At 34.7% G+C, this 12953-nt stretch overlaps 1 protein-coding gene across 1 annotated transcript; it reads right to left on the reverse strand.

Moving 5' to 3' along the window:
* Window positions 1-8384, reverse strand: LOC149416716 (cytochrome P450 4g1-like). The gene is made up of 5 exons (XM_089641311.1): window positions 8222-8384; window positions 5382-5533; window positions 4134-4380; window positions 3075-3254; window positions 1-170 (listed from the first exon to the last, which is right to left on the reverse strand). The coding sequence occupies exons 1-5, from the start codon at window positions 8382-8384 to the stop codon at window positions 1-3; spliced, it is 912 nt and encodes a 303-aa protein (XP_089497437.1).
* Window positions 8385-12953: the final 4569 nt, after the last annotated feature.

Genomic DNA, 12953 nt, shown 5'->3' on the forward strand with positions numbered 1-12953 from the left:
TCACATATCCCTATCTCTTTTCACAAGCGAGACGCGATACCCCAGCACACTTCTGACTGAAATATCCGCCTTCAGTTTCAGGTTTTCCATTTTCATGTCAGAATGGAAATGAAAACTCTTCATCAGATGGACGAAGGCTATTTTCACCATGTCCACTCCAACTGTTTGACCTGAAATCAAACATTATCATGAAATCAACAATATAATGTCATTATCACAAAGTTACGATCTTTATTTTGAAGTCCTATGCAGTCATTGCCATGAAAACATCATTTGAATTCGTTATTATGAAGTCATTACTGTGCAGTCATTGCCATGAAAACATAATTTAAATTCGTTATTATGAAGTCATTACTATGCAGTCATTGCCATGAAAACATCATTTAAATTCGTTATTGTGAAGTCATTACTATGCAGTCATTGCCATGAAAACATCATTTAAATTCGTTATTATGAAGTCATTACTATGCAGTCATTGCCATGAAAACATCATTTGAATTCGTTATTATGAAGTCATTACTGTGCAGTCATTGCCATGAAAACATAATTTAAATTCGTTATTATGAAGTCATTACTATGCAGTCATTGCCATGAAAACATCATTTAAATTCGTTATTGTGAAGTCATTACTATGCAGTCATTGCCATGAAAACATCATTTAAATTCGTTATTATGAAGTCATTACTATGCAGTCATTGCCATGAAAACATCATTTGAATTCGTTATCATGAAGTCATAACTATGCAGTCATTGCCATGAAAACATTATTTGAATTTATTATTATGAAGTCATTACTATGCAGTCTGTAAATTCATAATAGAGGTGGGTCTTGGGTGGACGAAGGCTATTTTCACCATGTCCACTCCAACTGTTTGACCTGAAATCAAACATTATCATGAAATCAACAATATAATGTCATTATCACAAAGTTACGATCTTTATTTTGAAGTCCTATGCAGTCATTGCCATGAAAACATCATTTGAATTCGTTATTATGAAGTCATTACTGTGCAGTCATTGCCATGAAAACATAATTTAAATTCGTTATTATGAAGTCATTACTATGCAGTCATTGCCATGAAAACATCATTTAAATTCGTTATTGTGAAGTCATTACTATGCAGTCATTGCCATGAAAACATCATTTAAATTCGTTATTATGAAGTCATTACTATGCAGTCATTGCCATGAAAACATCATTTGAATTCGTTATTATGAAGTCATTACTGTGCAGTCATTGCCATGAAAACATAATTTAAATTCGTTATTATGAAGTCATTACTATGCAGTCATTGCCATGAAAACATCATTTAAATTCGTTATTGTGAAGTCATTACTATGCAGTCATTGCCATGAAAACATCATTTAAATTCGTTATTATGAAGTCATTACTATGCAGTCATTGCCATGAAAACATCATTTGAATTCGTTATCATGAAGTCATAACTATGCAGTCATTGCCATGAAAACATTATTTGAATTTATTATTATGAAGTCATTACTATGCAGTCTGTAAATTCATAATAGAGGTGGGTCCTATGAGTACTTTTCGTTACTGGGTACAATGAGTACAGGTACAAAAAAATACCGGTGACAAAATACTCAAAAGTATTTAATATACCGACCTGAGGATTGATTCGGAATAAGTAATTCTAATGAACTCGCATAAATTCTGCCCACATATTCCCCACAAATATTCTACGGTAGTTATATTCCTCGTTTTATTATTTGAAATCCGTGGGGGGGGTTGTTACAGAATTTCCGAAAACCATTGTTCCCCACAATATTTTTTTGTTAAATAAATACTCCCCACGAAATATTTGATATCCATGGGGGGGGGGGGTTGTAAGAGAATTTCTGTAAACCATAATTCCCCACAAAAATTTTTCAAAATAAGTACTCCCAACACAATTTTGAAATCCACGAGGGGGGGGAGTTGTTACAGAACTTCGCTGGAAAAAAATTCAATTCCGCACAAGCAAAATCATCATATGGAATTCCCCACAGTAATTTTTCTAAATCCATGGGGGGGGGGGTAGCTACGGAATTCCATTTCGAGAAAATACATTTTTCCCGTCGCTAGGTATCCGATCAAATACTACCCATCAAGAAAATAACTACTAAAAGTACCCAACAAATATACTCATCAAAAATACCCATCAAAAATACTTATCAAAAATACCTACTGAAAAAACCCATCAAAAATACCCATCGAAAACACCTATCAAAAATACCTACTGAAAATACCCATCAAAAATACCTATTAAAAATACTTGTCAAAAATACCTGGTAAAAGTACATACTACAAATATTTAGGTATAAAATACTCATGAGTATTTTGGAACCAGGTATTTTAGAGATCTGTCACAAGTACAAAGTATCGCATGGAAATACCCGGTACTTTTACTGGGTACGATAAATACGCCTCACCTCTAATTCATAATAATGAATTCGTTATTATGAATTCATTATTATGAAGACATACGGCACGCCGTTTCCCCGGAGGGGTAGGCCCGCCAATCAACTCGGTCTTGCCAAAAACACATTCCTTTCTTCATTCATAAACCTTCTCAAACGTACTCTTTAGTTATTCTGACTCATCACATGGCCCGACTCAAGTATTTGGTTCACTTGATCGTGTTGTATCTTCCTAGGGCGTCGCCGACTTTTTATAGCATTCACATTAGCGTCATATGTTCTCCTTATACTCCTTTTATAGTTAATTCACTCTACATGCCCAAACCATCTAAATATCCTTTTTTGAATCTTACTCATTTTGCTTAAATCCTTGAATTACTCAAACATTCATGGTTTTACACACATACGCCTCGAGGATCTCATTTCTACAGCATTCAGTATAAAAACATCATTACGAAATCATCACAATGAAGTAATTATTATGAAATTTGCGTGAAGATATCATCGTGAAGTGTTAACAGTCAATTAACAAAAAATAATTTATAATTTCTTTCAGCTTCACAAATTCTACAATTATAAAATCCGGTTATTTTTCACGGGTCTACGCTATTGATAAACTAAAATAGTAATAAAATATATTTTTTTTAAATCTTTACCGATACAATTTCTTAAGCCAGCACTGAAAGGGACGTAAGCAAAGTGCGGTCTTTTGGCAACTTCTTCGGGGAGAAACCGGTCTGGGTTGAAGGCCATTGGGTTCTTCCAATACTTGGGATGTCTATGCAGTAGGAAGGGTACAAGAATAATGCTGGTGTTCGCTGGAATTGTTATGTCCCCTGAAATCAACAGAAACAGACTTAGAAGTAATCCATATTCCGTAAAAATCACCAAAGATCTCAGTTATCGCTTCATGTACAAAATTTATAAATTTTAAAAACTATCTTCTCAACATTATTTTTACAAAAATTGTATCAGCACCAAAACAAAATACTGTTAATCCATTTATAAAACCTAAAAACTAAGGACGGTTTTTTTCACAGATAATGAACAATTCATCAAAATTTATTATTAATTTTCAAGTTCTATGAAGGATCTATCCAAGTCCTTTTATTATTTCAGTTTTGCGAAACAACCGGCCAGTAATAATATAATAACAAAACCTTCACAGAACTTGAAAATCAATTTCGAATTTTTATGAATTGTTCAAATTCTGTGAAACAACCCGTCCTAAGTGAACGGTTCATTTGCAAGATTCCTGCAATGGTGTACCTACAAGTTAATTTTATTATGAATTTCGTCCCTTACTTCAGCTCTTCACAACCCACCATTTGCCCTCGAGGCCACAACCAACCCCGAGGTTCCGAGATGCCAACTGATAAAATATTAGTCAGTCAGAATATATAACACATATGATGACGGAATGCGAAAATATCAGTATTTCAATATCAATATATCAGTATTTGTACGAACAATTGTTCCGCCGTCCTTATAAAACATTCGCTTTTGACTGATAATTTGTTAGGAACTCTTTCAATTCATTTGTTACAGGCCTGCAGTACAAAATTTAACAGGAAGACGAATAATTTGACCAGATTTTTAATAAATTAACATTATTTCATATCAAGTGCAGGATCTCACTAACACGCCCATTGGGAATCACTGTTCTAGATTCAATAAAATCAGTATTTTGAGGAGTCAAAAGAAAAATATCTTACTGCTTTTCAGGTAAAAGTTCTCGTTTACGTGTCGCATCTGGATGGTGGCAGTGGAGAACATGCGCATGGCCTCTTTGACGCACATGTCGAGGTAGGGCATCCTGGCGAGATCCTCGCTGGTGATGTCTGCCGCCCAGTTCTCCTGGCAAGTCTCTTTCACCTCCCGCCACAGCCTGGACTGGAAGTTCTGGTGCATGCCCATGAGCATCATCAGGGCGCTTATCTGAGTGTAGACGGTATCCATACCCTGGAGTAGCAGACAATAATGCATTTGTCATGTAAATGGCTAATAAGACGTTACTTTACATAAATAGTATAGAACGTATGCAAAACTTATACAAAATTTATAAAATATATTACCTCCAAAATCAACAATAACTTTTAATGTACCTTTGAAACTTTGCAGCAAAGGCCGGTAGTAGCTGACTCAATATTTATACATGGAATATTTAACAATAACATTGACTGCACCGAACTTCTGTCACTTATTAATTTTAACATTCCTTTGAGACGTACACGACATACAGTGCTATTCCACACGCTTAATTATAAAACAAATGCAGCATCTAATTCGCCAATTAACCGAGACATTTTTTTCAGCATTGACATTTTTTTGGATTCACTGCCCAAATTCAAACGTGGCATTATGTCAATAATATAAACTGTTCAATGCGCATACATACAGAAACACACACACAAACACTAACACATACATTACACACACACGTTTATACTGCATACGTCACCTGGTAATTAAGGAATAAATAAATTGATTTTTTTTTTCTGTTAGTGGCTGACAGATTTTTGCCTGACACCCAGGATTAGGGACGTATTACTATGGTATTAAGACGGAGATCGCGGACTTTGTTAAAAAAATCTTGTTGAATTGACAATTAACGATCAGTCGCGCAATTAAAATTTAAAAAGCAGTAAAACTCTTTTGCTGCACTATTAGGCGAATATTGAAAACTGGTTCCGTGACATCGAAAATTTCATCTGAAGAAACGTGAAGTTATTAGCTAAACGCGATATTTGAAAATGATCGTGGTTTTGAGGATTGGAACAAAGTGGTGCCAGTCTAAAACAATCTTGCATGAATATTATTGTGAGTAAATATTTTAACCAGCGCCGTATACGGCCCTTCTCACCGTATAGCGTTGCAGCAGCGTATTAGGGAATCTTTATAAGTAAGACTGATAGAGTTTTTCTATCTTACAGGCAGATAGAAATACTAGTAGATAACCTTACCGGATTAAAAATGTTGTCAAATTCCACTAAAATATCCTCGCGAGATGCTTCTCCCGCTATCACAGCATCCATTAAAGTGGCCAACACTGATAAAGGTTTTCTTCCTGTGGAATTGTTTTCTATCCATTCGCTTGTGTCCTCTTCAATACCATCTGAAAATATTAAATTTTAATTTCAATTAATTTAAACAATATTTAACGAGTAATGGAGACTGGGGACAGTCTTGCCAATTCGACTTTTACTTAAAAAAAGTAATGAAAAAAATACTAGCACTCAACGACATATAATGCTACAACTGAAATTATTTTTTAGGTAGGTACTTACAATTTTACTGGTTTTATTTTATTTGTGGAAGTAATGGGTATCTTTATGCTGGTTTTAAAAGAAAATTATGATCATCACTTATCAAAATTAAATTTAAAATAATGCGGTTAAAATTATCGTATAAAATTGTACAAATATTATATTGAAACTCCTTTAAAAAATATTGAACTTGGAGGAAACTGTGTTTTGTTTATTTTTTTATTGTGAAACACATTGATTCTAGAAACATTTCGCTACATTTAAATATAATGACATACATACGACAATATTTATTTATTAGATACATTAATTATATCAATTGAGATGCAGTCTCGTGTTAAAACAATACTTATTCTAAGCTTGAATTCATTGAGGTTTGACTGAAAAATGTCTATCTCAGAAGAAAGGTGGTTTCTTCCCAGAGTCACTATTATTTGGTAGGTCGGTCCTGCCTCTTGGAAAAATAAAAAGCCTGTGCTAACTAGCTCTGGTGAAGTTATCGGGGACATAAAACGTGATATCCAGAACATCGGGATTGCAAAAAATGTGTCCATTGAAGAACTAATGTGCTTCGAACCACATTGCAATTTAACATTCATTTAGAATAGTTAGCCAAAAATGCTAAAAAGGTATGATTTTTTAAATATATACCAAATTGTGAGCAAGAAAATATCCCAGCCAACCTTGTTTATTCTTCATGTAGATATCCATCTGGTTTCTCAAGGCGGCGTGGTAACATCCTTGAAATAATTTCTCATTGATACACTGCACTTCGTAGGTGCTGCTAAACCTATATATGGTCTCTGGCAACAACCACACTTTGCAAATTCTCTCGTACACGACCTTAGTCAATCTAGAAAACAAAAAAAAAATTGTTTGTTCCGTATTTTCATCCAGAAAGATTTAGAAAAAACGGGACATAAATATATCTACTAATACCTAAAACGTCATTTAAAAGTAAAACATATAAATTTTTAGAATTTAACGCGATAAGAGATTTTGTATGAAAATTTTGTACTCACATAGTAGTTGACATTAAAACGTCGTCTTTATCTCCTTTTTTGAAGTCCAGTTTCAGGTCAAACAATGAATCTTAAAATAAAAACAGCAGTCATAATTAAGAACTAGGTATCTTTATTACTAACTGAGCTTAACGAAGTCCTGTTTTAACTGGACCATTTTTCATTACACATCTCTGATAGAGGATAGAGGCAGTTTTAAGGGTCAGTAAATATTCTCTTTTATTCGGAATTTCTAATTAGCAATTTTTATTTAATATTATGGCGCCTACCTGCCTGAAGAAAGTTATAAATAAGTATTGACATTGTGATAGTGACATTTATTTGGACAAATTGTAAAATTACTATTTTAAAATTTAAATAAAACTGTTATTCTGATTTCAGACGAAGTTTTGGTTTTTTTTATACGAAAGAAAATTTTAAATATACTTTTTTTGATACGAGTCTACTTTTCACAGTAGATATATGAAGTAGATTTTTGATACGAGTCTACTAATCTATAATGGAATGGCTGAAAATTTCTTTCCTGAACCCTCTATTTCCGGAGTACTTTTTGAACATTGGGAGACTTCAATTAATCCACAGTTTTACAATGTATAAAGACATTTTTACACACGAGTGTTAGACTCTCGTAAAGGTAAATATGTTTTAATTATATTTTGAAGTATGTACTTATTATGTTAATTTAAATAATTATCTTGTATGTTATAATAAATAAATAAATTCAAAATATATCACAACGTCATCGGTATGGACATATTACAGAGACGCATCACAAAATTCGTGATTAAGGTAGTCTTTCAATTAGTCGTTATTAAGTACATTCACATTTAAACTGCTTGATTGAAATCTGGGAAAACACTTATGAAACATATATAAATGAACTACAGGTAACACAAAACAAAGTAACCAAAAAGCTATTTCACTTCAAACATAGAACATCCACAAAAAAATTAAATGTGGAAAAAAACTGTTAACATTAAGAAAATTATATGAATATAATACATGTCTCCTTATATACAAAATATATAATAAACTCATACATACAAATACAGAACTCATTAAAACGTCCCAAGTACACACACACTTTACACGGCAACACGATAACATACATTTAAACACCATTCATACTCACTATGGCAAGCAATCCATTGGCTACGAGAAAGCAACGTATATTATTGCCTTCCAGACAAAATTAAAAATGAAAAAAGTATAGGTATATTTAAAAAAAAATATCACTTTTATTAACAAAACACTGAAAGTGAGTAATATTGTTTTGTAATGTATTAGTTATTTCTAGTTAAATAAGTGATAAAGTAATTTTTTTAATCTAAAATAAAAGCTTTAAAAAAGTGCATCATTTTGAGACCTTTCACATAGTCCTTCATATGTTTTTGGTTAGTTGTCTGAAATTGTGCTGTAAAGATTTCAGTTCATATTTTGCGCTAATAGAGCTACCAAAAAGACAATGTGTTGTGCTCTAAAGATGTCAGTGCATATTTTCAGTTAGATTCTTACCACAAAGACAGTCAGCCGCATATCTCTGCGTTGGCACCTCCACATCGATGACCCCCTTATTGCAATATTCTTCGGACATATTGTTCACCAAAGACCTAGCGTGCTTGTTGTAAATGTACTGGTAACTCCTGATGGTTGACACTGCGAAGGCTGGGTTGATCATGTGGCGGAACTTTTTCCATCGTGCTCCTGCGAATTATTAAATGAACTCCTAACTAATAAAGAATCATAAAAATATCAATAATTTTGTCTACCTATTTTAATTATTGAATCACTCAGAAATTTAGAAATTTACCGAAGGGCGGTTTTAAAAAAAAGTTTGTCAACTGATGGTTTATTTACATTCCGTATTAGGTTTAATATTTATTATTATTATTTATTTATTTATTATATGCATCTAAATAAAAAGGTTTACACATATTTTTTTGGCTTTGCCCGTCTCACTAGGAAATCATGTGTTGTGACAGACCAGTTTACAAATATTTTATAATATTGAAATAAAGTACATTTTTCAATAAAGCAAAAATATTTGACAAAAATTTGCAGGTTGGTAGGTGTAGTAACAATAATGAGATAGAGGATTATATTTGAGTGAGGTCACTAATTATTGCACGACCTTTTTCGATGATCCATTGTTTGATCAGGATTTTGTATTTGTTAATATTATTCTTTTGTCTTTCTTTTTCAGGTAGGTTATTGTATATTTTAGGCGCAATGTATTTGAAAGTTCTTTGACCAAATGTTGTTTTTGTTTTAGGTGTTTGTATGAGTTCTTTGGTTTTGTGCCTCGTGTTTACAATATTTTGGGTAATTTCATAAAATATATGTGTTTTATTTTTAAACAGATGAGTTAAGATAGTTTTCGTGTAAATTTGTCGAATATCTAATACATGGAATTTGTAGAATGGAACTTTAAGAATAACTATCATAATTTTTTTGTGCCTTCGATATTGAATCTATAGCTGGTAGTGTTGCACCTCCCACGTTCCATACTCAATGATAGATTGACAAATAGAGTAAGTAATAAACAATTTTCATAGATTTGGAGTTTATATGTTTTTAATGTTTTTGAAGATAAATATGTTTTCTAAGTTTTTTCGTGATAAGTAGGCAATGTGTATTCCACATAAGATATTGATCAAATGTAAGACCACGGTATTTATCTGCTAGTTTTATATTATACTAGCAGATAAATACCGGCTTCCGCGGTTTGAAAACTTCAACACATAACAGAGGGCGCCACTTCCGTTTACAATAATCCTAAACTGTACAGTCATTGAGATAAGAATACTTAATACTATAATAATATAATAATAAAATAATGATTTCAGGGAGATATGATATATAATATCTTACCAGATGCCGTAAGAATTCCTGTTCCAATGACAGTCTTGAGCACATCGTATTTTCTGCCCTTACTTGCCAACGATTTCCCGAGAAGAACTGCCTGTGAAAACATGCAAAAATTTTATCGTGTAAAATTATTTCTTAATTTTTTTTTTAAAACAAATTATTTCAATAATGATATATAGTTTTTCGAATAAATATATTACTTCATAATCTTCGGGTTCTGAAAGGACCACTCCGAATTCAGGACCAAGCCAAATCCTAAAGTATTCTCCGTACTTTTGTTTCATACCCGATATCTTCAATATTATATCTGGAAAATAAGTTTATTAATTTGATTTAAAGCAAAAAGGGAATGCAGAAAAATCAATCACGCTTGAATGAGTAAACGGGGAACGGGAGAATGGAAGAACGGGTGAACGGAAGAGCGAGAGAGCGGAACAACGGGAGAAACGTAGAACGGGAATACTAACGAGAGAACGAGCGGGACAATGGGAGAACAGGAAAACGAGAACGGGAGAACGAGTACGGGGGAACGCGAGAATGGGAGAACGGAATAACGGGGAAACGGGTCAACTACGGGGCCACTAATTTATGAAAACAGTAGAGATTACATTAAATCAAGACATGTAATTGAAATACCTTCATGACTGCTAAAGCAGCCCAGTTCTATGGAATTCCCCAGAATGGGAAGAGCCATGGGTCCAGGAAGCTGTGAACTGAGTGCATAGAGCTTGCGGCGGCTCCATAACCAGGAACTCCACCAGGTTACCAAGATAATAACCAAAGCACGAAATACAACTGACGAATATAGCTCATGGACTATTGCAACCAGGATATAATCCATGTTGGGAGTAGATATTCTGTATCTTATCTGAAATCATTCAAAATAATCATTTATTTAAACAACAGAATGGCAGCATACATTTGAGGCAGTGGTATATTTTCATTAAATTACCTTTCCTACCAACGGAAACAACCCATTGTTTTACGAACTCTAGATCAATTGTACGGGAAGTTTTTTAAATTAATTAACTTTTGGGGATCTGGTGAGAGGCACAAAATGAAAGTCGGTCGTGAAGGTCACAGTGTTTATTTGTGAGTCAAGGTAGCCGTGTTGAGAGATGACGTAGGACTGATGTTGTATTTTCCGGATGCAGGCTGTGATGGCTGGTCAAGCGCGGGTCAGTGAGTCGACGTCGGGCGCTGGTGACCTGGAAGGCCGACGATACGATGGACCTGCCGGCGGGAACGCCGACGATACGATGGATCGGTCGGCGGGTAGGCCGGAGATACGGAGGACCTGTCGGCGGTGAACGGGAGGTGCGTAGACCAGTGAGGATGCTGCGTGTCCTCGTGGTGGTCATGGTGCATGGATGAAGCGCTGGTCATATGCGCTTTAACCAGGGCGCTGAGATCCGATGTGGCGCTGGCCAGGGACGGTGGCCAAGACGCTATGATGATGTCCCGATGGAGTCCATGATTGAACCGGGCGGAGCCGGGAATATCGTCCTGCGCGAGGCGCGCCGGTTTTCACTCGCGAGATTTTCAAATTGTTGACGGCAGATTGATAACTGACTGGCTGACTGCTCGCTGCGTCGGGCTTATTTATACGGTACAGCCGACGGCAACGGTAGGTAGGCAAAATCGCAAATAAAACGGAGACACTCGCTCAGTCTGGGCCTTACTGGAACTTTCGTTTACGATTAGTTCTCGGTAGTAATTAGCAAGTACCTAAGTAGGTCGAGCTTTTTACTATTAATGAGTTAATCTGGATTCTCTCGACGCCACAAACTGATGAATCTCTATCACATATAGAAACTAAATTACATTTTTTTATACTTTTTCGGCAACTACAGGGTTTAAAAACTTTTGGAGCAAGGTCTACGCTTCGACCCATTTTAAAAAACATTAAACAGCTGATACTAACCCCCCCCCCCCCCCCGACTTTATTATCAAGTTTAACCAAAAAACTCCCAACTTCGGATTCGATTTACTAAAAATCAAAGCTCCAATCAAATAAAGTTATACCACAAAATCACCTAAAGTGTGATATAGATTCACCAGCTTCCCGCCTGTACTACCAGCTTTCCGCCTGTACTACTAGTTTCAGGGCACCGTGTACGTGTGAAAAAACCGATGTCTTTACATCCATGGCAAGCGACACCAGGAATGTACTCCAATTATTTAAATTTAAGAAAAAAATAAAGTAAATATAAACGACACCAGAAATGTACTCCAATTATATTTATTTAAGAAAAAAATAAAAATGTATATTTATTATTAAAGTGAATATCTAATATTTATGTTGGTATTTACACTCGTCAAAAAATTAGAAAAAGACATTAAAATGTTGTTGACATCCTATGAATTAATAAATTGAATTAATACGTCAATGCATATAATACATCAATGCATTACACACAATTATTACGAGATAACCTAACTGATAACCCTCAGAAGATTGTATACCATTAGATTACCACATCTGCCAAGACGGTTTCAACTTTCCAATTCCCTGTATCAGCATATCATAGCTTCCTATTCCCACCATTACAACATAATTATTATCGACTCCGAAATATTAAAAAAAAACTTACAAATAAAAGGTAAGATAACTGACGAAGAAAATATAATAATAACTTTATGGATTTCAAAATCACTCGGACAGAAAAGGAGTGATTTTTATAACTGTGAAGTTATAAAACTCCCACCTAGTGTCAAACGAATTAAATCTATTCATAACTACATCAAATCCAACAAATCTTGGCTTGAGGAATTATCGGAAAAACAACCAACTTATAATTTAAAAAATATCGTCTTAGAAGTTACTCAACATACCCAACACAGACCTTGGAGTAGAACCATAGAAGTTACTTAAAATCGTCCATCCAAAACCTAGTTCGAATCAGCGCAGGATCTCAGGAGGAATATTATATATCTATTTATTTCTTACTTATTTTTTTAAATATGCAATTTAGGAGGCGGGTACGATTTATTGGATAATCAACACCCTTTTCATGGGTCACCCCAAGTGGTTCGCTGCGTTTGGTGAATTAACAGGGGTGCCCGGGTTCATGGGGTGAAGTTTGTCTAGGTCTTGGCGGCGGATGTGTTCACCCATCTACTACATGGCTGCCGAATCAGGATAGTCTGGTTGAGGGAGACCTTTTGACCTCTCCAGCCGGACTTTCCTGACCCATCACCTTGCTTTATTTATAGTGAGAAGGATGCACTCATGGATCCGTCACTCTGGATAAAATGACCCTCATATTACCCAACCCTCACACCTTTTTCCTTCCCAGATCTTAATATCTTTCCTTTCTATAAAAAGACCCACCACACGGCATCCCCAAAGATGGCATAGGCCCTGAGGATTTTTTTT

This window comes from Hesperophylax consimilis, chromosome 16, assembly GCF_061612785.1.
Source record: "Hesperophylax consimilis isolate HC1 chromosome 16, BYU_Hcon_1.0, whole genome shotgun sequence".
Lineage (NCBI taxonomy): Eukaryota > Metazoa > Arthropoda > Insecta > Trichoptera > Limnephilidae > Hesperophylax > Hesperophylax consimilis.

What these genes read in the sequence shown, in the direction of transcription:
- LOC149416716 (XM_089641311.1), bottom strand. Translation starts at nt 8,384, where the DNA reads ATGATCAACCCAGCCTTCGCAGTGTCAACCATCAGGAGTTACCAGTAC. An exon ending in TTGACAACATTTTTAATCCG is followed by an intron (nt 4,381 to 5,381) that starts GTAAGGTTATCT and finishes CTGCTACTCCAG; the next exon opens with GGTATGGATACCGTCTACAC. An exon ending in TGGCTTAAGAAATTGTATCG is followed by an intron (nt 171 to 3,074) that starts GTAAAGATTTAA and finishes GTTTGATTTCAG; the next exon opens with GTCAAACAGTTGGAGTGGAC.